Source organism: Chinchilla lanigera, unplaced genomic scaffold (assembly GCF_000276665.1).
Source record: "Chinchilla lanigera isolate Chin_1 unplaced genomic scaffold, ChiLan1.0 scaffold00036, whole genome shotgun sequence".
NCBI lineage: Eukaryota > Metazoa > Chordata > Mammalia > Rodentia > Chinchillidae > Chinchilla > Chinchilla lanigera.
In genome coordinates, this window is record NW_004955437.1 from 5,225,976 (window position 1) to 5,253,590 (window position 27,615).

The 27,615-nt window shown below is 36.6% G+C and overlaps 1 protein-coding gene across 1 annotated transcript in view; it reads right to left on the bottom strand.

The window, feature by feature from the left end:
• The window catches only part of Zfand3 (zinc finger, AN1-type domain 3), a gene marked incomplete at its 5' end in the record, with an annotated part of 197,308 nt that overhangs the window by 67,040 nt on the left and 102,653 nt on the right, over nt 1-27,615 (bottom strand). The window contains 1 exon segment of the mRNA XM_013516959.1: nt 14,953-15,135. Within this exon segment, the coding sequence (XP_013372413.1) occupies nt 14,953-15,135 (183 nt within the window).

Consider the following 27,615-nt stretch of genomic DNA (forward strand, 5'->3'; position numbering starts at 1 on the left):
GTCTGTATTGTGCTTGTGATATGTTGTAAAATGTTGTATGTCTGTTAATGTTTCCCTCCTTTTATCTTTAAAATAAAAAAAATAAAAACAAAACAAAACAAAACAAAAAGAATAAGAATAGTAAAAAGCTTTTGTTTATGGATTATTGTTACTGATATTTACCCTACCTGCAATTAAAAATGACAAAATTTTAAAAGGTTTTCATTTAAAATTAATAAAATTTAATTTCAATCATAAAACATTCTTAAGTAGTTGGCAAAGGGACGATTTCAGAAACTCCCTGAGTGTGTCTTGGGGACCCCTACCGGTGGGCAGATCACACTCAAGAGAGCCAGCGGTACAGAACAAATGGTGACCTGAACTTCCAATTTCCCCATACCCCTTACATGCTGACTGGCTGGAGTCTTGAGAACAACAGACGCACTAAGCACAAATAACTAAGACATTTGCCCACTCTCAAAAAATATTTAAGCAAATAGGGGAAGTGAAATTATGGTCATAATTTCAATCCAGGATATTTTCTATTCCTACTATTTACATAGGAAGAATAAAAACGCATTTCATGGAACTCGGTGGATTTGGGACAAGCAATTAAATTTGTTCAGTATCAGTTTTTCAGAAGTGATAATGTGACAAAAACCCAACAAGAACAGTGAAATTCCAAGACATCATCATCCTGGGGAACGAAGCCAGAGTCACCTGGCTAATAAAATCAGTTCTAATTTTAGACACTGTTTTGTTCCCCTCTTGTGACAAAGCACATTTAATATGGATATGAAATCAGGGGCTGTCACTTCTCCAATTTAGGCATCAGTTTTGACTATTTACAGACTTAACTACGGCTCAACTCAGATTTCTACATTTGCATTTTACCATCAACACAAGCATGATTCTCATAACAAAATTAGTGGAGACACCACTCAGTATTGGAAGAGCTTTTTATGTTTTTCCACACAGTCCAGCTAGCAAGAGCGTTCTCATAAATACTGGGTTGTGTTAGGAACTAAAAGGAGGCCGAAATGTCTTCCTCAGAAAGGGACATGACTCGAGCACATTCTTCACAGGAGGCTTCAGGAAAAACGAAATAAGACTTCTATTCACACTACAGCTGCCTCAGACTTTCAAAATGAATTTAGGACACAGGGGCTTTCTGCTGAGCCCTTTCACAGGCAGCTGTACCACTCACTACCAGCTGTGCTCAACCTGACATCCATGGAGTGAAAGGTGTTGAGGTTCAACTTTGTGTTACAGACAGAACTAAGCACTGCAGGCCCTACTAGTAAGACCTCTCCTCATAACTAGCAGTTGAAAATGTTATAGTTTGAATCTGAGATTACATTGGTATTTTGGAATTTTAAAAACTCCTTACTAAAGTGGCATCAAAAATCATCTTCTTGATGGATAAAAAAGTGAAATGGTTTATGGAGTAAAAGAGGACATGAATATAAATGTAAAGTTGCATAATCATTTTTTGGTACTAGCAGATCTGAATTCTCACAGAAAACTTCATAAACATAATATATTCATGTAAAGTTAAAATGACTACTTCTAACATTTTCAAATAGATGCCCCTATTATGCCTTTTCCTGCCAAACCCGTTTGTCATAAATAAAGTTTAGATTTACTTTAAAATTGGCATAGTGTCACCCATTACCTGTACCTACACAAAATAAAAAGTGTGACAAATACAAAAGTCTAAAGGCTATGTGAAGTGTGGCTGTTCACTGTAAACTTTACTTTCACAGAGAAGTATGCAGTATTTAATTTAGTGAGAACTTTTTAAAAACAAATCTGCATTTACAAATGGGAAGACAGTGATGATACTGCCTCAAACTAATCTGAACATCGATAACTGTACAATAGTACAGGTGCCTAAGGAAATCTTTATGGGAAACTAACCTTTCCAATTTGCACACTTTCCAGGGGACCCTGGAAAATGAGATTAGAAGTTTACCAGTCTTTTCTTTTGCAAAGGGGATGATAAAAGAAAATACCTTAGAATAAAGTTTATTATTTCATAATAGGCAGGTGGCTACTGAGAAGGAAGGAGCAAATGGGGCGAGTGACAGGAAGAGAAGAGTGAGAGAAAGAGAGAGGAGACAGACTCAATTTCCATTATTTCACAAGTCTAGGAACTGTCACAGCAAAGCACACAATGCCTTTTTGAGTTGTGTGTTTTGGGACTACTGAATCGTGTAGAAAATAGTAATAAGTAGCTATTTGAAAAAATCAACTACAAGCAATAAGGTGTTCTTTAATGCGTCAAAACAAAGTAGGTTTCAAGAAGCAATAAAGATTAAAAATAAAATTTTTCTAAGTATTTAAATCACTAAGCACTTACTAAGTATTACTGTCATGCCAAGCACTGTGATAGATACTCTGGGGCAGCACAAAGCAACAAAAAGTCCCCATAATTTTGGGCTTTGACTCTGAAGTTGTGTGGGAGATGATATACTTATGTCAAAAAGGTAATAGATATAAGGCAACATGAGATCAGATGTCACACATAAAAAATACAGGGAATCCTTAGAGGAAATAACCAGGGGAAATGAAACAATGTGAGCTGGGCTGTGAAGAGACTGAATACAAATAGTAAAATGAGTGCTGGGTGTCTCCAGGAACAGTGAGTAATCTAGTACAGAGCTGACCACCAGTGCTAGGAAGACAAGAGGGGGTCAGATCCACTGGAGATCTAGACTGGAGGATGGATGTCTGGTGAAAGATGGATATGGAAAACCACACTGGTAGTGATGAGCCAATGAAACAATTTCCTTTCTTTAACATGATTATCAATGGGAAGTGCATCTGATGTGTTTGTGAATTAGGACATTGGAAGCAAGAATAGCCTAGGGATTATGGCTAGAATCCAGTGGAAACATAACAATGACAGTGACAACTTTCCAGGCTTTCAGTATTTTCCTCTGAGCTACCTACAGTATCATAAACAAGACAAATTAGGAAATATAAACAGTGTCAGAGTAACTATAACAAATTTTAGTACGTATACCTGGTAGAACATATACTCTAAAGTTAACAGTGTGTTTGGTGGAAGAAATTTTAAAATTAAGAATTCTATGGATAACTTCACTTCAATATTTAAAAATCTAGATGAAATGAACATTTTTGTAATAATGTCCCCCTTATCCACAGGTGTGTTATGTTCCAGTTCCTTGTACATGCCTGAAACCAGATGGTACCAAATCAATATTGTTATGTTTTCTTCTATGCTTGCTTACAGTAAAATTTATCAGTCAAGCACAGTAAGATTACCAACAATAAAATAGAACAATTATAACAATATACTATAATAAAACTGCAAACATTACTATTCTTGTGCTTCGGGGCCACTGTTCAGTAAAATAAGCATTATCTGAACATAAGGCACCAGGACAGTTGATCTGGCAACTGAGAGGGCTTCTAAGCTTCTGAGGGGTAAACAGCATGGTTACGGTGGACAAAGGGATGATTCACATCTTAGGCAGGAGGGAGCAGGATGGTACAAGATTTCATCAAGCTACTCTGAGAAGGAAGAAATTAAAACTTATGAATTGCTTACTTCTGGAACTTTCTGTTCAGTATTTCTGCGGCCGAAGTTGACAATGGGTAACTCAAACTGTGGAAACTGAAACTGAAACTGGAGGGGGGGGTGGAGGGGGGGGCAACAGTAAGTGTTAATTGCCAAAACTGACTTCAAATGAGGGAGAAAGCATGGGCAGTACAGTAAACATGTAAGAAACCAAAAGGCCTCATAAGATCTACTTGGGAAAAAAGTTACCAGTGTGGTCAGTTTTATGAACAAGTTCCTCAAGATACATGTAGGGTAAGAACATAAGAAAAAAGTTGTGTTACAACACAGAAAAAGATGAAAAGTTTCCTATGAAATTAATGTAACACATGAGAGGAATAGCATGGCTGCTTCACAGAAAATTAATTCTCATTTATCAATAGGAGATAAAATTTAAAATGAAATTAGAATTTTGAATCCAAGAGTATACTGAAAGAATGAGAATGATTTATTTAAGGACCACAATGATGGCTAACACTAAAGGTGTATTAAAATTAAGTACACACACACACACACACACACACACACACACACAGGGAATCAAACTCAGGACTTTGCACTCGCCAGGCAGGCACTTGTGCTACTGAGCTATATCCCCGGCCCTAACAGATTATATATTAAAGTAAAAATTATGATGAATCTCAATAGATGTGAAAAATAAAATAGGATTTTATAAAATTCAACACTCAGTTGTAATTAAAGGTTGGATGCAAGAGTTTTCTGAGCTTGATAAAGACTACATCTAAAAAATCCATAGCAAAAACTCTACCTGTAAACTGCTACCAGAAAAACTGAAGTAGCTTCCTTAGAGTAAAGTGTAAGAAGAATGCCATGTGCCAGTGCACATACCAGTAAGCCCAGCTTTCTGGAAGGCTAAGGCAGGAGGATCCCAGATTTGCACCTTGCCTGAGCAACTTGGTGAGACTCTATGTCAAAGCCAAGAAGTGTTTTAGACGGGCAGAAGATGCAGCTTAGTACAAAACGCCCTGGGTTCAATCCCCAGTATCACTAAATGAAACAAAAGAGCAAAACAGCAATGAAACTATAAAGCCGCAAAGAAGAAACTCCTGCAACAAATATATAAAACCTATTTTCAAAAAATAACTCTTAACTCAAGAATATGAATATATATATGGATTAAATAAAATGAAGACAAACTATATTCCTATCTAAGCCCCAAAGGTTTATTAAAATTATTTTAAAATGTATATATTCAATACAATAATAAAAGGTATACATTTGTTTGTTTACTGGTTGGTTGGTTGATTAGTACACCCAGGGCCTTCTCACTAAACTACTTCCCCAGTCCTTTTTATTATTTCTTATTTTAAGAAAGGGTCTTATTTTAAGAAAGGGTAAGTTGCCAAAACTGACCTCAAACTTGTGATACTCCTGGCTCAGTTGCCCAAATATCTAGGATTACAGGCACGTACCACTGCACTTGGCTATAACGTTTAGCAGAACTTAACAAGCTGAATATAAAATTCATCAAGAAGAGAAAATTAGAAAATAGCCAAAAAAATTTAGAAAAAGAAGAAAAGAAGAAGGTAAATTAGCCTAGAAACAGGTCTATGTTTATGTATCAGCAGTGGCATTTCAAACCAGGACAATTCAGTGGGTGGTTTTGGAATAACTGTGAGGACAGGAAGCAGGTAAAGTCTCTATATATCATGTCATATACAACATAAATTCCAATGAGGTTCAGGAATTTAATGTGAAAAAGGATGAAACTATGAATGCATTAAAAACATATAGAAAAACATTTTCCAATCTGTTGTTCAAAAACCCTTCTAAGAAAGACAAAAACACAGAAGACAAGAACCAACAGATTTAAATAAATTAATTTTCTAGTGAAACGAAGTACTCATATTGAAATAAAAAGCCCAGTAACATATGAGAAAGGCTACTGACAGTATAAATACCAAAGACATTATCTAAAATACCAGTTCCTACAAATCTGTAAGAAAAAAACCAGGTAAGATAAATGAACAAGCAAAGAACATGAATCCGAGAATCACTTGCGGATTTATAAATACCTAATAAAAAACATGAAACATGCTCACCCCCTCATTATCAGGAGTTATCAGGAAAATGAAAGTTATAATAAACTATTCTTTGTTCATGATTTTAAAAAGTATTAAAAAAACCAAAGAGAACGGCCAGGGAGATGGCTCAGAGGCACAGTGCCTGTCTGTCAAGTGCAAAGTCCTGAGTTCGATTCTGGATACAAAAAAACAAACAAAACAAAACAAAAAAAAACCCAAACAAACCAAAGAGAAACACCTATTGTTGTTAATGGTATGGTAAACAGTCACTCTCAAATACCACAATTAGGAGTAAAAAGTGACTTAATCATTCTGGAACATAATATTGTCTTTTACATTAAGATTCAAAATATATGCATTCTCTGACTTGTTAGTCATAAAAAATGACACATACACTACTGGTTGTGTACAAAAATATTCGCTTGCCAAGTTTTATGAAAACAAAATTTCAGAAACAGCCTGAAAAGGGTAAAAAAAAAAAAAAAAAAGCCACCACAGTAATTATAATATGGAATATGATGCAGTTTAAAAGAATTTCCACTGCTAACCTGTAAAGACTTCCAACATATATTAAAAACAAATTTAAATACACTATATATAGTCTCATTTATATAAAACTAAACAAAACCTTGTACCTATGTACACAAGTACATAACTACATTAAAAAGTACAACCTAAAATGATAAACAGTGGTTATTTCTAGAAAGAGTAGGAATTTGATGGTGATCGGGAGTGGCACCGTTAAAGAGTATCTTTACCCTTCTACTCTATATAAATTTGAATCTTTAAAAAATTGAGAATATAGTCCTACTCTGCTTGCACACTTAAATGTAAGAAGAAGGGGAAAGCCAGTAAATGAGTAACTTAAAAAGCATGGTTTTAATTTGATTCTTCCTTTAAGCAGAAGTTGAGAGTCAGATGACACTATATTTGCATGAACAAGTTCCCACGCAGATAACATTATGGAATAGAAATAATTTACATAAGAAAACACTGCTAACTGAAAGTCCTCAATGATTAACTTGATCCTACACACTGATTCCTGGTGAGTTATAGCCATTCAATTCAATATAATATAACTGTATGTTATTAAACTTTACTGTAGAGTAGCAATCCTTTTAGAATAGGGCCTATAAAAGCAGTATGCTTTACAGAACCAGCTTCAGGATTAATAAATAAATGCACTAGGAAAAAATACCCTTTAAATTAAAATCAAGAGAGACTTTTAAAGTTTGGGCATTCTTCATTATGGGAAAGAATCTTCCACTTTGAGACTATTATATATCAGAAAAGTTCCATCTGTTGCATAATTATCTCTGATAAATAGCCTGATGCACAGAGCTTCATTAGAGAAAAGGGAAGAGAAAGGCACATAGAGAGAGAGAACTGTAAATAAATCTCTCCACCATATTTCACTTAAAACCAGCCCAGCAGGCAGTCATAAAATATCTTAATAGGTAATATTTTCCAAATGCTTTACAAGAAGAAACCATCCTGTTCTGTCAGTATCTGTCCTCCAGAAAAATACACTATACAGTCTGAAAAGGGGGAAACTAGTTTTATTTAGAGTTTACGAATTTAAATGGTAAAAACAAACAAAAACATTAGCTACTTGGTAGCAGTGATATTAATTTTTCAGAAGACAGATAAGCTCTTGTCAGACCCAGGGGCAGTCTAACAAATACATTTGTTAAAAGGTTCTATCATTCTTTTCTTTTTTCTTCTTTTTTAAATTCCTGAGGAAACACAGGTATTGCCAGAAACTTCTTTTCAAAGGAACAATGGGAATCTCATTCAAACCAAATTAATTTAACTACAGGTAAAGAATGCTGTCAAACTGCTATTTTGGAAATCAGTATTATATTAAAGGAAATTCCAGACAGCACTTGGAAATGAAACTTTAATTAGTAAAAGTCTTCATTAACATTCTGGTTAGTAAGGTTCTCACTTTTTATGGATATTTTCTCTTGACTACCACAAAAGCATCTCTTAGACAGATGCAGTAGATACAAGGAGAGGAAAACCACAAGTATTATACATGCAAAAGGTCCAGGTGTGAGCTGTGGCCCTGTTGTATGTCTTCACGCAAACTTCTCTCTTCTGATTTACGGATTAGGAAGGCAAATACCTGCCCTACCTGCACTGCACTGTCAGGATGATGCCAGGAACATGATGTTTGTCAAAATGGTTTATAAAACGAGTTTGCAGCTTTTTTCTACAAAGGTCTACTGGATCTCTGGAGCGACTACCAACTCTGCTGCTGTAGCACAGATGCAGCCATAGTACATAAATGAATAAGGGAGTTGTGCCTATAAAACTACTAATTTCCACATTTTACAAAATATCATTCTCTTGATTTTCTTCAACCATTTAAAAATGTAAAAATATAAAAAATGTAAAAATCATTCTCTGCGAGGGAGTGATGCAAAAACAGGTGATGGGCTGGATGTGGCCTGTAGGCGGCAGTTTAGCAATCTCTATTGTAAACTACAGTTTTATATACGTGGCAGTCACTCTTCATTCTTAATATGTGCCCCCAGAACTGAGATGAATGTTTTGTATAAAATGTATCCTTTCAAACTGCTTGATTAAAATGACAGAATACTTTAAATCAAGTCCATTTCTTGCCATTAAATTTTCCCTGATAACAGGCATCAATTTTCTTCCTCTGATGCCTAAGAGCAAACAGGCTAGTCAAGGCCCTGCCATTACTTCCACTTCCACTTCACATGTTAGAAGAACTAAGGAAAACCCGGTATTCACACTGTACAGCTTACATATTGCCATAGTAGGGATGACCAGACCTTCAGGAGCATAAACGGAAGCCTAATTCATAGAAGACACAAAGGGGCACAATAAGAAAGAACTTCTAAAACTGTTTCAGATAATACAGAGGACAGTAGCTATCTACATGCAATCGAGTGAAACTCGGCCCTTATCTTATGTCCTACACAAATATCAACTCAAAACGGATCCAAGATTTATATGTAAGACTCAGAACTGTGAAACTTCTGTAAGACATACAGGAAATACTTTAGGAGAGATGTTTTCGGATATGACCCCAAAAGCACAGTCAACAAAAGAAAAAAACAGTATTACATCAAACTAAAACAGTTCAATATAGCAAAGGAAAAAAAATCTACACAGCTAAGAGACAACCTACAGAACGAAAGAAAATATTTCCAAACTACCTGACAAGGAATTTCCAGACTATATAAGGACCCCAAACACCTCAATGGCCAAAACTCCCAAATAATCCAATTTGCCAGCACATTTCCCAAAAGATACACAGTCAATATATTCAACAAAAATATCACATCAAAACCACAATGAGGTGTCATCTCACCCCAGTTGAAGTGACTATTACACCGAAAAGGATGTGGAGAAAAACCGCTCACATACTGTTGCTGAAAATGTAAATCAGTACAGCCATTATGGAAAATAGTATGAAGATTCGTCAAAAAAATTAGAAATAAAACTACCACCTGATCTAGCAATTTCACTACTGGGTATGTACCAAACGAAGAAAATCACTGTTAAAGAAAACTGTACTTCCATGTTTTTAGTGCAGCAGTACTGAGAAAGATAGCCGAGAAAGATACACATCAAAATGTGTGTCCATTGATGTGTAAAGAAAATGTAGGTATGTGCACAACGGTATATAGTTTAGCTACAAAAAAGAACTAAGTCCTGTCATTTGCAGCAACGTGGATAAGCCTGGAAGACATTACGTTTAGTGAAATAAGTCAAGTACAAAAAGACAAATACTGCATGTTCTCACATGTATGTGGACGTTTAAAAACTTGATTTCATGGGAGAGAAAACAGGGTGGCAAGACAGGGATGAAGACAGAACGGTTATCAGGTACTGGGGTACAGCTGGATAAGGCAAATAACATACGCTTCTATAGTACAGTAGGATAATTATAGTTGACAAAAGCTAATTATATATTTCAAAATAGCTAGTAGAGAGGATTTTAAATGCTCCCAACTAGATGAAAAATGTTTGAGGTGATGGGTACTTCAATTATGCTGATCTCATCTTTGTATATAATATCACACTGTACTTTACGTCTGATACTATATATGATGTACCAATTAAAAACAAAATAAGATGGAAAAGAAATATTACCTCAAATCACATTATATTTCCTTTGCAAAAAAAAACAAAGAGACCACCAAATAGAAGAAAAGAAATGTTTTATTCTTTTTAAGTGTCCAACACCCCTTGCTCTGTGTAGCCTACATTTACAAACCACATCCTTTAGACCATAAGTCATTCTAGAGACAGGCAGCTATGGCAGTGGTAGTGGAGAACCAAGTCCCCACAGGCAAACTGCTACGTGATCTTGAGCAAGATAGTGAGTATCTAGAGGCTCTGTCTCCACACCTGTGAAATGGATACGATAAAAGTACCTACTTTACAGGGTAATTATGAAGATGAAGTAGGTTAATACATGTAATGTACTTGGAATGCTGCCTAGTACCTTGCTAATTACTCTAATGTTAGTTGTTACCATTATTTAAATGCTGTGACAAGTCCTTTAGTTATTTGCATTTTGCTTACACTTTTCTGCGAAGGTTTTCATTGGCCAAAGTTCTGTGTGTATATTCTTCTATAGTCACACAGTCTGGGAAGGATAAAGATGTGTGTTCATACAAAGAAGTACCTCTTAGGGGCTGGGGATTTAGCTCAGGGGCAAAAGCACCTGCCTAGCAAGCGCAAGGTCGTGAGTTCGGTTCCCGGTACCGGAGAAAAAACAAAAAAAAAAAACCAAAGAAGTACCTCTTAGATCTTTCAGGAATCTGCCTTACTAGAACTTCAAACTAAGTGCTGTAAAAAATTCTTCTGGTTGAAAAATCTTTCCAGGTTCCAGGGACCTATCTGGATCTCTATTACCACACCACTGCTACCTGTGTCCCTATACTCCCTTTTGTCAATAATTATTATTCTGTGCACTCTCTTCAAAACAAAACATATCCAACCCTTACCTCATTTGATAACATTCACTTAACAGTAAGAGGCTGAAAGTACATTTGAGCAATATTCAACTTCCCAAAATCTCCAAAGTGCAGCGCTTCTGGATCTATGCAGTAACCGTGGATCTGTAACTACTAATTATCACAGATTACATAGTACTTGCATTTGGCATTCCAAACCCATATTCTAGTAACTCCTATATGGTACTTCCTCACACCTTCCTGTGGTCCCTATGAGTAGTAATCCCTGCTCCCTCTTCCACTATTCTTCTCCTATGCAGGTCATAGCTCAAAAACCTTGAAAAGTGTGGTGGATCAGGCTACCTAATCTCTTTTACGTCTTCACTGCTACTTGGCAACCACTTAGTTTTACACTGAATTATACAGCATCTACCTTGGCAGCTTTAGCAATACCAATACTCACCCTAGCATAGTTGCTTTCAACCTAAGAGGCAGCAAAGCCCACCTGCAAAAACTTTTGTCCCATATGTCCCCAAATTATTTCACCTACTTGTGAGAACATGTCAAAATCCTAGTATTTGCAAATGTAACTTCCTTCTGGGTAGATACTTCATCTCAGTCACTTAACCCAGTACCTAAGAAAGGGTAGGCACTCAGTAAAGACTACTAAATGAACGTGCAAACTGATGAAACAGTTTATTTAGGTGAGCAATCCCATGATTACTAAGCCCACATGCTTCTTGCCAATTTACAGCCTCAGCAGCATTTTTACAGTGCTATGCTATAATGTCTAAGAGCACAAACTCAGGATCTAAATCAGTATGCCTGGATGGAAGGAGGGCTCCTCTGCCAACCAAAAGCTCTGTCACTGTGGGCAGAAGTTACTAGGACTCTTTCTGCTTCAACCTGCTATCAATAAAAACAGATTTCATTAAAAATTACATGTTAGTTCCCCATAAAGAGCTTAGAAGAATGCTTACAATGTAACCATTACTTCACAAAAGTGAGCTAACATTTTCACTGAAGTCCATACCACCATAAGGTGAAATCTGTTTCTTGGTTTTTCTGACCTTGCACACTATCATTCTCTTCTGACCTTTTCAGTTGTATCCTCTGTCACTACTGTTTCCTAGACACGGAGGTTGCACCCAAAACCTATCCTTACCGCTTTTCTTAGCTCTCACCTTTGGAAGTTACGCCATAAAGTGTAAAGTACTGTCTCTGCATGGATGAATGACTGCTCTCTCCTGAGCACCTACTTCCCCAGCTGAACCCAACATAAATGCAAGTTATCCTTCTATTATAACAGGAAACCTCACTTTCCCAGATCTGTGGAAAACCTCAGGAATTAGGAAATGACATTAGCCTCAATAAGTATAACTCTAAGATGAACACACAATGGTTCAAAGCAGTGATTTTATTGGAGGGTGAGGGTAAGAGAGCATGTTTGAAGCCTCATGTTCAGATGGGGCTTTGGAAGGTGACTGGATCTTAGGGGCACTATTAGTGGATTAGTCTACTAAATGTACTGAATGTACTGTTAGGAGGTGGGGCCTGATCAGAAGAGGCAGGTCACAGGGGGCATGACCTAGACTAGTGTATCTCCCTCCAGGTTCCCTCCTTTTCTCTCTTCTCTCTGCTTCCTGGCTGCCATGAAGTGAGCAGTTTTCCTCCACTAGGCCCCTATGCCATGCCGTTTCTGCTGTGGATCCAGCCAGCTATGGACTGAATCCTCTTAAAAACTGTGATGAAGTAAACCTCCGTTCCTCCTTTAAATTGTGGTTATTGTTTCTTGGCAATGAGAAAGGTGACTAAGACACATCCTTAATCACATTAAAGGTATCTATAAATCAACAGAAAAGGTATAATATTCTGCAGTGGCCTAGAATGAAACACAGGAAGAGCTGTATGTTAGGCTCCAGATCTGAGGACAAGATAGACCAGGCAGCAGAAGGGGAAAGGGTTCTGAAGATGGAATCTCGCACTGAATCCAGAAGACCTCCATGTGTTCTTAGGGGGTATCAGACAATCCACCTGACTCAAATAAAAACTCACTTCCTTTAGCTCCATTTGTTCTGAGCCCATGTTTTGCCATTTGCTATATAAATCTTTGTTATGGGTCAACTTCATCTATCTCCAGAGAAGATATTTTAATTATATGGATTTACTTCCAATCCCTCTCATATGTACCTTTCAAGATGAATTAAAGTAACTTCTGGTTATGATTTGGGTTTCTATATACCTAAACTATATGCTGGCAAAGTGCTGATTTTCGTTAAAATGAATATTCTTGTGATGGGTGCATTTTACATTGTGAATTAGCTAATTAAAAGCATGGATTTTTAATCCAAACATTTGAATGTGAATCCTAGTTCTGGTCACTGCTAGTTTATGACCATGGACAAATTACTTGATCTCCCTGTACCTGTTTCCTTATCCACAGAATGAGGATAATGCTGGTATACACACCTCACTGGGTTGTCATGAGGAATAAGAGGAAATATGCAGAGCAGAATAATGTCTCACACGGCAAGTGCTTAGTCAGTGGTAACTACTGTTATCTTAGTCTCACATGCATTTTGGCTGACTCAATTCGTTTCACGTGGCTTGGATCCAAACTAAGTTCCATCAGGCCAGTTCATCAGCTTCAGCCTTTCTCTATGACTACAAGTTCTTGACCTGAAGGCTGTAATAAACTTCAGAGAAATTCTATTTAAAATGGGGTGTACATGGCTATGTGTATTTTTCTAAGAAAAGCTGCCACGGCTTTCATCAACTCAATAAATACATGACCTAGAATTGCTTTTTAAAAACAAAACAAAATGTTCTGTCTTGAGACTACCATTTTTCTTTGTTTTTAACATTTTCTAATATTGTAAGTCTTTCTCTGCAGTGCTATTCCAGTGTAGTTTTTCCTATTTTCAACACTGCCAGATTACTTCTCCAAAAGAACTACAATACTATCAATTTCTCTGCTCAGAAACATGGTTACTGTTTAAAGTCCAAACAGCTTAACTGAACATTCAAGCATCTACAACTTGGCCATAATTCACCCTTCCAGGCTTGTCCTCCATTCTCCTCCATAAATGGCCCTAAAGCCGTCACTGGCCATTAAAGAACTCAAGGCAGCTTGCTTCCATACCTCACACTACTTTGTGTAGAATGCCTTTTCACTACTTCCTATCCATCTCCAATATTACTTCCTTCAGCAAACCAAGTCTTTCTTCAGTCACTGTGTTTACACATGGCAGCACTGTTAACATGGGTACATACAACAATGAATCAGACTTCCTAAGCCTCAGGATTACTGACATGTCAAGCAGGATCATTCTTTTTTGTGGAGGGCCACACTATGTAATGTAGGATGTTTAACAGTCTCTTCAGCCTCCAGACATTATCAAATGTTCACACCTGGTTGGTAACTTCTTATGTAATATAACAAATATTGTTTAACTTGCTTTGCTAAATAGTAAATTCTTTAAAGGACCACAACCTTTATTTTATATTCTCAATATAACTGAATACCATAGTTTATAAAAGATTTAAATAAATATTTGTTTTCTGCTAATGTTTCCAAAGCTACAGACAGAACATTCTAACCTACCACATTTTTAGATACTCATGAAACTTGGGTCACTAAATTTCACCTTTGTTTAAGTAAAGCTTTTAAAAGGTAAAAATTCCTGTCATCTATAATTTTCAATAAATATTATATTATAGTTGTGCCCCAAAAGAATCATAGCATTATAGAAGTTAAGTAGCTAGTGAACTTCCACAACACATAAATAATAGTGTTCTACCACTGAAGACTTACAGAAGAATAACAGAAAGAATCTCCTACGCCCTTCAATTAGCCTGTTCTCTAGGCAATACTTAAGTGTTATTATCTCAACTAAATGCTTAGAAACAGTCCAAGTCCAGATAGTGACTGGGGCAAGTTTTCAATCAAAGTCTCTTTAGACAGGGTTAAGGTTCCCTAGATCAGTGATTCAAAACCCTTGTTGCACGGGAGAATTTCCTGCAGAGTTAAAAAGAACAGATTTCTTGGCTTCCTTCTAGACCAATTAAATCAGAATCAGGGAATAGTGCTAAAGATTACCCCTCCCCCAAATCTCCAGTGGCTTCTAACATGCAGAGTGGAGAGCCACTGCTGCAGAATGGTTTACAACCTCACGTATCTTGGCAGTTAATGCAAAAACTTATCTCCTAAGAAGACCTTATACCCTATGAAATGGCTGGAAATTATTTTCTAATTTGCTGAATGTGAGTCCTGTATGTGAATACAATACTTATCTCAAATTAAAAAAAAAACTGTTTTCCCTAGAGTAAAACATAACCAAGAAGCTCATAACTTGCTTCTTGGGATGTTCTCCCTGCCAACTCTCATGATCCAGGCACTTACATTCCTCTTTACTTGGTGAAGTTACATTCAGTTCTGTCGGAAGCGGCTGCTGGCTGGGACTTAGAGTTGGCGTGGTTATCGAGGTATTGTTGTTGTCACTGGTGGTCTCTTCGGAAAACAAATCTGATTGGCTGTTACTTGTACTTGGAGTGGAATCATCGTCGGGTTGTTTCTTTTGAAAATCTGCAAAAGAATAAGAAAATCAGTTTTCTGGATATTAAAAGACAATGTAAGGTGCCATAAAATTAAATTCAAAAACAGCCATCACAAAGACTAATTTGGATGACTAAAAAGGTACAAAAGTGAAACACTGGTCAAAAACAAAGATCAGTAAAGACTGATTAAAATTAAAGTTTTCCAAAGTCTTTTTATTGTTCAGAAAAATGGCAAACATACTGAATTTAGTATTACACTCTGGAAAGCCATACATGTCAAAAATTAAAAGATAGTCCATACAAGGAAAAAAAAGTTGTTCAGACCAATAGAAGACAGATCAGAAGGAAAAGAGCAGCATAAGAAACAGAAAAATAAGCAGAAAACACATGGTAAGATGGTAGAAATAAGTACATTGGTAATGATAATAAATGTGAACAATCTAAATTTACCAGCAAAGGCAGAAAATTGAGATTAAAGTTCACTTATATTGAGTTTACAAGAAGCATACTAAAAGCAGAGAGAAATGGTTTACTCTGTAATTGTTTTATGTCTTAAACTGATGGTGGTTATACAAATGTGATTATTCTCTATATTCTTGTATGTTTCATTTAAAAATCTAATGCTACTTTATGAAGTACAGATTATACTTCATCAATTTGGAGAAATAAAAGATGATCTTTACAATTCCACAGAGCCTGGTCTTTGGAACCAGAGAGGCCATTACTACCATGCTCTATAACCTCATCAGCATCACTATGCTTTGACATATTCTGAGGGTAAAAACAGCATTTATGATACATTAACTGTATACCAAGCACTGAGCTAAACGTTTTAAGTACATAATTCATTTATATTAATCCTCAGAAAAATTCTTCACAGGGCAGGTATAAATAATACTATTTTGTCAATAAAGAATCTGATGTTTAGGAAGTTTAGGAAGTTTAGGTAATCTGCTCCAAGTTAACAGTAAGGAGAGGTCATTTGACAACAAAACTCACAGTCTTCAATCATAACCACAGAATGGAGAATGGTAAGTACTAGACCAGACCAAAGAGGAGCTCTTCATGTCAAGCCGGCACTCATTTCCAGCAGCACTGCGGAGCGCAATGAATTCGGCTAGTCACCAACCTGTTGCGCCAAGCAACAGAGACTAAGTTTCTGCTGCTACTTTTCTGTGTATTTATTTCTCCTAGCTACTTATTCTTCAACGTTTTGACATTTTAAAATGGCCTATTATCTCAATGTTATTTGTGCAGCACCTTCAAGAAAAAGGTACTGTATAAATTGAATAAAAAATACTGCAATTACGCTAATTTTGTGTCATATGTATCAATGATCATTGTTTCTCCCATAACCATTTCTCTACCATTTAACTGGAAATGTTACAAGGCCTTAAAAGAACTATAGTGGAGTCATCATTGCACCTTCCAGCCCAGTTCCCAATACACACACACACATACAACTTTGTATGCAAACTTACAAGGAGGGGGATGATAGATTTGACTCAGACACACACACACACACACACACACACACACACACACACACACACACTACTTTGTATGCAAACTTACAAGGAGGGGGATGATAGATTTGACTCACTCAGACACAATAACTTTTTGAGATAAATAATGCTGGTGTCTAAAGACATTACCAGGTCCCACCCATACAATCTCTAGCCCATGCTTGCCGTGTTCCTTGGATGCTCAGGTACTTTTCAAGTTTTGTGAATCAGCAGTTGACAGGACTCACCTTCTTTTAACCTGTGCTCCCCCAATATGCCTTTTTTTAAACACCACCCCAGAGCAACAATGTCATAAAGTCCACAGACTAACCATATTCATTACAAATCAAAGTGGCTGCTCACAAAGAATATTAGTAGACATTCTCTACACATTCTCTGCTTAAATTAAAAAAGAACAAGGAATCACAGAATTTTAGAACCAGAAAAAACTAAATATTTAGCTCAATCTTCTCACCTTACAAAGAAAACAAGGACCAAGAAAGTTAATACAATTCACCAGAAATTTAGTTAGTCCTTGTTATGGTTTGTGTCTGGAGGTTCCCCCAAATCCTCATGCAGTCATGGGGCGGGCTTCCAGAGTTTTTGATTGATCCATAATCCAATGCTGGGGTTATGAGTGTGAGTGCTACACCTGCCCTGGGCTGGACAGTTTGCATACAACATAAGGGAAAGAGCCTTGTTGCCTCTTCCCTTTTGCTCTTGTTGCTTTTGCAGTCTTCCACCGCCATGAATGGTTGCCCTCTGCCATGTGCCACTCTGCCTTGGAGCCAGCCAAGTATGGACTGAAACCTCCACAAACTGTGAACTAAATAAACCTTTCCTTCCTTCATTTTGGGTGTTGGGTATTTTGTCTCAGCAATAAGAGAAAAGTAACCAAGATAGTCCTAAAGGTTTTAAACTCCCAAGCCACAGTTAGCAGTTTGTGCAATACACAGTAGCATTAGATGTGGATTCCAGTCCTGACTGTGCTATTTAGTTGGTATGTGGCTAAAAGGAACTGTTCAATCTTTTAAAGTCCAGATTGTAAAGGAAAGGAAGGTAGTTATTCAAAACTCTCAAGATAATGGGAATTAAGTGAGCTAATATAAAGTTTTTGGCACAAGGGTGGTCAACAAAATACCAGTAATTAAAAATGAAAGGTATAGCCCTAGTTTAAATAAAGGGTCACTAAGTAAAAGTTATCTCTTCCTTTTGTACCTGATTCTTATTTGCATCACAGCCATATTCTCTTGCACTTTTCTTTCATTCTACATCCAACTTCTGCTTACACTTAAAAAGAAGAGAAGGTGGAAGGATGGAGGGGAGAATCCTAGAAGCCTGTTCCAGAGACAAAAGGGGTGCAGATTTGTATTACATGTGAAGAAGTAAACAAAACATGAGGCAGAGAGATTGCCTCTCTACATGCTACACTGGAAAACAGAAAGATGAAAGGTCCAAAAAGAGCCCATTCACCTGATCCAGATACAGTGACAGTCTACTCGCCTGTTATTATACAATTCTCATATATATGAGAAAACTAGAAATCTCCAAGCAAATTCATTTCTATACATGAAAAAAAAATGGAAATAACTGTCTTTATAAATTTGTGCTGCTAATGATATACCTAAAGGTGTAAACCTGTCTTTGAATAAAGTTGTGAGTTTGATAGAGGTTTATATGAATAAAGATTTTCCTAAACTACTGTCTGTAAAACCTGAGCAAAAACTTTTAGTAAGATTACTATCAACTAGGGGGAAAAATCATTTGTCAACAATGTCACTCATACAACCGTTAGTAATCAGAAAGGAAAGGTTTCCACACAGACAGAAAGTGACCTAATGTAAAATGACCAGTGAAGATCCTGGACTTGGTTGCCCACATTCTCGCTGCACTTTGTCTCCACCACTGTTCTCAGAATGATTTTCACAGATTTATCTTCTTACTATAAAAGGTATCTTTCAAAAGGCTGAGAGCACCATGAAAGAATCCTGCCTTTCCTGCTAAGACTGTCCCCTGACAGCCTCTCTGAAACTGTATCTTCTCTAGTCATTACTCAAAGCCTGCCTTTGTTGTGCCCATTTGTTTATCTCTCTGATGTAGTACTGGATTTGGCAAGATGCTTATTAGCTCACATCCCCACCCTCTTACAGATTGACAATAATATATCTTTCAGAATGATTTCTTCAAAACAGAGAATACACAAAAGTAATTTGGAAAGGATTTCAGGAGTTTCCCTACATTAAGTTTTTTTTCAAAATAAATTGTCTTTAACCCTTTCTTGTAACCTATTCTTCTAAGGAAAATTTTATGATAAATATGCAATATGTCCATTCACTGATGTATCAGACCAATTCACTATTGTTACACATTTTCAATTACTAATTTTTCACTAATATAAGCAATACTTTATCAAGCTTCCCTACGTTATATTCCTAGAAGCTGATCAACTGTTAAGCGAGAATACATATTTTTAAAACACTGATACATAATGTCAAACTCTCTTGGCACAACATCCTGTGATTTCCCATAGCCCAACACCAACTATGGTGTACTGTGTAAGAGTCCCTGCCCACTACTTAGTCTCCCACATAATACAGGACCCAAGACAGAGATGGTACCCAATAAATACTAACTTCATGAATACAGAAGTAGCCAAGTGTTTCCTCATTAAAAAAATCTATCACAGAATTGCATCTCAAAGCATCAACTGTTATTTTAAATCTTTCACAAACTATTTTATGTGCCTTTAGGTGAACTCCTACAGTCATTTCATGTGGGTTAATATTTCTAAAGCATCAAGTTTTTTCAAAATCTGTGAATTTCTATTTTCATAATCAAAAGAAAGGAGAAATTCAACTTCATTTGTTTCAACTCACAGGATGATTTGGCTCACAACAAGGTTTCTACGTCATTATTGTGGAATCTAAAGCTGGGTACAAAAAAAATCAAATGGAAGACAAATGAGGAGCTACTGAGAGGCAGGCATACTGCTGGGGGCTTTAAATTCATTTTCTTATTTAAACCTCAGAACCAACAGGTCAGCAGGTGTCAGCCCCTGAGGTTCAGCAGAGGCAACTTGGGCAACCTGAACAAGCTGCAAAGCAGGGGCTTGAGACACAGGCTAACTTGACTCTACGCTCCTCCCACTGCAGCAGGCACCCCTGGAGCAACCACTTCCTAGCGTTCAGCCAGTAGACAGTACTTGGCCAGTTCCCACATTTCCATTCCCAGTATTCAAACCCCCGATTTTATACCACAGACATAACTCCATGTTTCCACTGGAGGTTTTAATTTGATATTCCATGCTATAAAATACTTCATATTTCAAACAGTCAATTAAAGTAAAAGAAAAAGGCTGTCAGGGGTTTTGTTTCTTAACCCACTTACAAATAAAAATTCATTTCCTTTATCTCAAGAGTTTGATTCAAGCAAGGCACTGTATAAAACTCTCCTTTTACATAACAAGGTTCTCTGTCTATTACTCCTTTCTTTGTAATGGATTACAGCCTCTACTAGCAGGTACTTTTCTAGATTTCTAAAGTTGCACAGCTCCCAACCCCTCTCCCCATCCCCAAACTTAGGTATCAGAAAGAGCTATAAAGCCATTAGCAACAGCCAGCCAATTCAGAAATTAATTTTAGCCTTCTGATTAAAATCTTAATAAAATTCTAGTAGTTGGCTGTTAATCTGGGCTAACAGTTTCAGCAAGAACAAATAAATAAATTAGTTTAAATAAGAGTTAGCAAGAAGCAAATGAAAGGGGCTGGGGATTTAGCTCAGCGGCAAAAGCACCTGCCTCGCAAGCGCAAGGTCGTGAGTTCGGTTCCCGGTACCGGAGAAAAACCCCCCAAAAAAAGAAGCAAATGAACCTCGTGACTATTTAAACTTATATTTACCTTGGATCCTAGCTTACGGGGAAAATTGTGGATTAATCTAAACTTCCTTTCATAAGTAATCTCTTCTAGCTTTTTAAAGGGAGGGGGCCTTTCCCTACCAAATTCTCACCTACCCTTCACAATGACTACTTCTCTTTTAAAACCCAACTTTTTTACTGACCTTAGAGCACATACATAGATTGAATGACAGCATCTCATGAAAACTCTTCAATGCTTTCAGACAAATTAAAAATACATACCCTACATACAAAACCCTCACATACATACATATATACATACTTACATACACAGCCTATGTTTCCTGTTGGTGCCCATGAATCTGTGTACTTTGAGGAACACCTCAAAAATTAAAATAGACCTTATCTTCTCTCTTCTCATCTCATGTGACTGGCAACAACATTCACCTAGAGGCTGAAGTCAAAATCATCTTAAGAGTCCATAGTCTCCCTTCCCTTAATACCACATCTTAAAACCACTAAAACCAAGCCACTTACAACTCCTAAAACATCTTCTGATCTCATCCACGTCTCCATTACCACTGTAGTTTAAGGCATCATATCCTCTCCAGCTACTCTAATCCACTCTCCACAAAGCAGTGTAAGTTACTGCAAATTTAAAAAAAAAAAAAAAAGTCTGATAATGTTACAGTACCTCCCTGACTAAACTTTGAATGGCCTCTCATTGCTTTTACAATCAGATCCAAAATCATAAACAAGGTTAAGAAGGTAGAAATTGCGCCTGTTACTTACTGGCTTCTGGCTACCTCATTGCTCCTCCTCTTCTGTCCGTGCTTGGCAAGTCTGTGGTGCTTCTGGTTTCTCAAATACTCATGTTCTGTCATAACCTGGATTACTTTGATCATGGCATGCTGGAGAATTTACCTTGATATTCATTTTGGTAACCTCTACTGTCTCTAAACACAACATAGTCTTCAGGAAGATCACCCGTCGAAGGAACTTAATAAATATTTGTTGGGTGAATTAATGTGTATTCACTATATATCCCATTCCCTAACAAAATGCCTGCCACATAATACACAATATAGGTTTACTGAATTTAACTTATTGGATACTGATAGTTTAAGAATGTTAGTTTTTTTAGACATTAATGGACTTTAAATTGCTATAAAATTAATTATAGGAAGCAAGAGTGCTTAAACATTAACATCTATCAATAAGCAGATATTCAGATTTTACAAACCATCCCTGAATATATATAAAAAGATTTCATCCTTGCTACTCATGTTGGGTAAACAGTCCTGACAGGACTCAAAAGGTCTCTCAAGTGACTTCAAGTGTGCTTACACTCAGAACACAAAGCTGCTCACTTCTATTTGGGAACAGAAATAATAATATAGTAACTGCTAAAAGCATGTCCCTCAAATGATTCTTGCAAAAACAGTCAATAAGAGAATACATAAATTTGACAAAACTTACCACTGTTTAAATTTTTTAAATGTGGTTTACCACTGAAATTATATAGACTGGCATATCCACACTTATAGGAGAGGGGCTCTAAGTGTAAGACTAGCAAAAAAGTTATGTGAAGTAAAGCTTCTTATATGGCATTCATTGTGCAGACTATACAATTTTCCGCAGTATTAGTGTCTCATATTCATTTACAGGGCATAAATTAACATGGTTAACACTACAGCAAATATCTTAACAATTAGAACAACATGTACCTCTTGCAGTCTAACCACAAACTGTGTCAATTTTTTAAAAATCTGAGAGCAAAATTTTATGACTATTGTGACATTAATGAAATTGCAACCCAATGTGCTTTTGATAACGCATGTGCACATATATATACACTTCTCAATCATCAAATCACCAATAGGGACAGGTGTATTGTGGAAAAATTAGGCAAAGAGGATAAAATAGGCAAGTTAGAATCTGAAAAACAAAACAAAAACTTTTGTTTAGGGATAGGGATGTAGATCAGCAAGTGCTTACCTAACATGAGTAAGGCCTGTGTTGGATCCCCCTAAAAATGTTCGTTGTTTACAACTGATTCTTGGCACCATTTAAAGCCCTCTCCTAAGCGGGGAGTCTTTACTGTCATTCACAAATTATTCAAATGGTGTAGGGTTAGCAGAAATGTAACTGTTGGAGAGGCTGGAGGCAGGAAGATTTTTCAGCCTAAATCTAAGGCTTTAAATAGTTCCATGACATGAGAATAGAGAACTGGGGGGCTGGGGATTTAGCTCAGCGGCAAAGCGCCTGCCTGGCAAGTGCAAGGCCGTGAGTTAGGTTCCCGGTACCGGAGAAAAACAAAAAAAAAAAGAATAGAGAACTGGAAAACCATTTGGGGAATAAATTACAAAAAACAGTCACTCCCTCTTCTTATATCATAGTTTTTGTAATTCTTTCTAGTCCTTGTGGTGTCAGCCTTTCATTTTACATGCAGAAGTGACAGGAAAAAAAGATCAGCCACACAGGGGGAGTGGAGGGCAGTGGTGGTAGCAGATAGCAGTGTTCCTACTCCTGCCCACTGATACTCTTAAAACTTGGTCCTCATTCTGCCTGCTTCAGTCCAAGAAGGTAGCTCTTAATGAGGCACTGCCGACCACCACACACACTGTGTCCTTTCCAATCAGTTCTCAGTCTTACCCTCTCACACCAGGGTCACCAGTTTTTAGTTCGCGTTCATTTAAGTCCTGATGCTAAGCTGACCACTGCATTTGTTTCAGGAAATTTTTCATGGAGTGGTAGTGGTCTCCTCTTAGATACGCTTTCCTTTAAGAGAGAACTTAGGAAATGTTCAGTGCAAAGTAACCAAGCACTATCCAACATGAACAAGGTATATTTTAAGAATGTCACACTCGGGGCTGGGGATTTAGCTCAGCGGCAAAAGCGCCTGCCTGGCAAGCGCAAGGTCGTGAGTTCGGTTCCCGGTACCGGAGAAAAACCAAAAAAAAAAAAAAAAAAAAAAAAAAAAAGTCACACTCTTTCCCAGAGAGAAACAGAACACATACTGACAAACTGTTGAGAAAAAACTTTGAAAGGATGAGGTGAAGGGTTTACTAACATTTTCTTATTATACCTATTAAAACATATCAGCAGATGTTTGGAGAAGATCATGATTTTCACAAGAACGGGGTTAATTTTTATCCAGTGAACCCAAGTAACAGAAAACTACACACTGTTTATCTAATTCACAACCCCAAAAGGTATCTGTCAAATAGCAGAAAGAATATTCTTTCTGAACAACACTATGATAGGGGAAAGCTATAATGTATTATAAGACAAACTTGTAGTTCTTCACCTAAGAGCTATCAGCTACAGATGTAAGATGTTTCCACATTGATGAGAAAAACTTGTACAGAATCAATCTACATACAGCCTGTCATACAATACAGTACTTCAAAGAACCAGATTGCCTGAGTTCAAATCTTGACTTAATAATTATGTGACTCTGCGTAATTTAACTTCTCTTGCTTCAGTTTTCTCCTCTAAAATATGAGTAACAATCATATCTACTTCATAAAATTACAATGTAGTTAATGTATATTAAAAGTTTTAATGCCTTGCATCTACTAAGTCTCAAATTAATTATGATCATTACTCCCCTTAAGCCTCCTTGTACACAATTTTAGAAACTGCTACCTTGAGACTGTGCCTGTGAAAATAATCTCTCTGGTGACAATAAATGACCACACTGGAATTACACCTAAGCCCTTGGCTTCAGTGATTATATACACTAACAAAGCAATATTGAGGATTACAAACTCAAAAGTTTTTAAGGGCCAGGTAGGTATCATAAATGTGTGTAAACAGCTGGCCAGAGATATTAATGACTGGTCACCACTATGAATAACTGGAAAATGCAAGAATGCAATTTCAAATGTCAAAGAAAAAAAACCCCATCAAATACAACACATTTGTGCCCCTAAGCCAATAAAATGTAAAGCCCCTGATTTATTTAGCACACTCACGTCAGCCAGTGACTCTGATTTGAACACATTACTATCCCACAAGCTTGAATCGCTGGTGGTGCATGTATGACTGTCCCATGTTGCCCAATGGAACAGTTATGCATGTACCACCAGTGGTTGAAGCAGGCAGGAATGTGTCATCAGAGACAAAAGAGCTGGGCATGGTGGTACACACCTGTAACCCAGTGCTCTGGGAAGCTAAAGCATGAGGCTCCTAAGTTTCAGCCCAGCCTGGGAAATTTAGTGAAATCCTGTATCAAAATAAAAAAGAAAAAGGGGATAGGGATGTAGTTCATTGCGAAGGCCCTGTGTTTAATCCGCTTGTACTCTCCCCTATCCCCAAAAAACCAGAAATAATATAAATTTTGAACAATGCATTATTATACACACCTGTAAAGAAATGATTCATCAAATACAAGTGAAATGGATGTAAAGAACAAACAGAAAATATAAAGGTAGTATGTAAAAAGAACCAGGCAGACCTATGTTTGAATCCTGCCTAAGCTACTCAGAAGTTGTACAATCACAAGAAAGTTACTTAACATATTTATATTTCGTATTTGTATTTATCTGTAAACTTGTTAAATATATTGCCTAGGATAGTGAGCAAAGGACATAATGTAAGTGTCCCTCATAAAACAGTATTTAATATATTTTAATGACAAATAAATGTCAAAAAACTCACCTAGATCTAGAACAGATATTCTTAACCTAGGGTTCTTAGTCAGGTATTTAAACACACACACACACAAGTATAATCCTAAAATCTAGAGGTTTTACAACAGTAATGGTTGCTTTTGCTCACATTAGGATACACTGATATTTCACAAAAAGACAGACAGCAGCTCTGCTCCATATATGTTCATTTCAGGGAGCCTCAATGAAGGTGAGTCCTAAGTAAAACACTACTGGTATTCATGGCAGAGGGAAAGGAGAGAGATGGAACCACATTATACCTCTTCAGGTTTCTGGTCCTAAGAGGCATGTGAACTTTGTATTTGCACTTTATTGGCTAAAAAAAGTCACATGGCCAAGCCTGATGATGAAGACAGAGAATTATTATCCCACTGAAAATGCAACCAGTATGTGGGAAATACAATATAGTCTTGAGTTAATAACGTGGGCACAAAATACTCTTACTAAATCATATGCAGTATTATATAAGCATTAGGCATTTCCCCTTAAAAATGAACACAGATATTATATTCTGAAAAGTATCACAAACCAAAAAAGTCCAAAATAAATCACATTGATCAAACATATGGTCATTACTAATGATGAGGCCCTCTTATTCTAAAAAGGGCTGCTGTAAGACTCATGTCAAATACTGATGGGTCAGTATTTGAGCCTGAACTCTTCAGTTCCCAACTGCTGATTACTGGAGTAGTGTGGACTGCGTAAATAATCTAAACTTTCTATCAGGTTTTATTCAATCCTTTGTTGCCTTACAAAAATCAGTGTATGAATGCAGTAAGCCCAGGTTAAGCACATGCTAGCTTACTGACAATAAAGTCTCATCTGAAATAACTGGGATTTCCAGACAATGAAGATCCTGTTTTTTATGAAATACCAGGTAATCTGATCCTAATTTAAAACTTTGTGTTTTAAAGTAACAAGGCCATGCTATGCTGATTTTCTTTTATTTATCATTTACTGATTGCCACCTCAGGCTTACTCTTGATTCTATATGGACACAAGCTACTAAATCAATGTATTAAAATATTTATAGTGCCCCATCTAATAGAGAAAACCAGTTCTTGGAGAGTCCTTCTTAGGAACCAGGTATCTCATACCTAGTTAAATAATCCAACCTGGTTTATCTAAATTTCATTTAAGAAAAGTGAAATTTGGCTAAAATGGTACATTTTAAAAATATTTTTCATTTGGAATATGCTCTTTATTTCACTTGCAAGTACAGATAAATACAAATGGGATGGAAAAAAGAGTGGAAGTTAACAATCTAAAATTCTCTCAAACACCTGATGGTGTGTAAAAATTCCTAAATAAATTGATAACATTCATGTAGGTTCAACTCTCATTACTTCTCTTATTCTATGTGGTCTAATAAGGGACCTTACAAATTGAAACCCTTTACAACTTCTACTTTAGGCAATTTACTGGGTTTAAATCTTGCAATTAGTCTGAGAGGGATGCTTACTGATAATTCCGACCAAGAGGGAAAAGGAAAACGAGATGTAGTTCTGTCCTTGCCATTAGTACTGCCTTTTCACAGATGAGGCCCTCTGATTCTAAAGACGGCTGCTTTAAGACTCATGTGCAGCACACAATTGTTGAAGGGCAGGGCTATTACCAAGGACACCGTTTACTATTCTCACCATCTATGTTAGAGTTCAGAAGACGCCTATCCATGGTAAAACTGTTTACATTTCCATTTCTGCTTTGAACCCTCACAAGCTCAGCTCTCAATCCATGCCATCTTTAATGATAACATACAGGCTTATGGTATGAATTTCTGTGTTCAAATTCCTTTTGTCATCACCTTATTAATCAATCTGAATTTTTCCCTTTCTCCTGATTTCTTCATTCAGAACAAAAAAGCCATTGCTCTATTTTTACTAAATCAGTACTTTTTAGGAAGCCATATTGATAACCAAATAAAAAATACCATAATCTCACTTTTTGTGTGGGGAATTTCATAAAGAAAAATATTTGAACTAGTCTATATTTTATCTGTATCTACATTTAAGTGAAACAGAAAGGAAATTACTAAACATAAGTATATCAAATTAGTAATAAGATTATAAATGAACTTCACTGAAGTATCTATATAAGGGACCAAACTTACAGATTTTAATTTCATTTTGCCTTTCAGAGCTGAGACTGCAAGGAGAAACATGAACTAATGTTAGAATTCTTATAAAAAGACACCACAGTTATGAATTTATTTTTCATTTTACATTTTGGGGCAATGAACACAGGCAGAAGAAATACCAACTAAACAGAAGCAAATGTGTTTTAAGACAAGACATATCGACTCTAAGTAACAGATCCAAAAACATACTGAAAAGCAATGGACAGAAAAATAAAATGACAACCAGATGCTTAGGAGACTAGCTACAATACTGTAAAAGCAGTACAATTTCCCTTACTCTTTACACTTCAATTGTCTCAGTGTAACTCATACAAATCTAAAAAGATTGGCTCAGAAA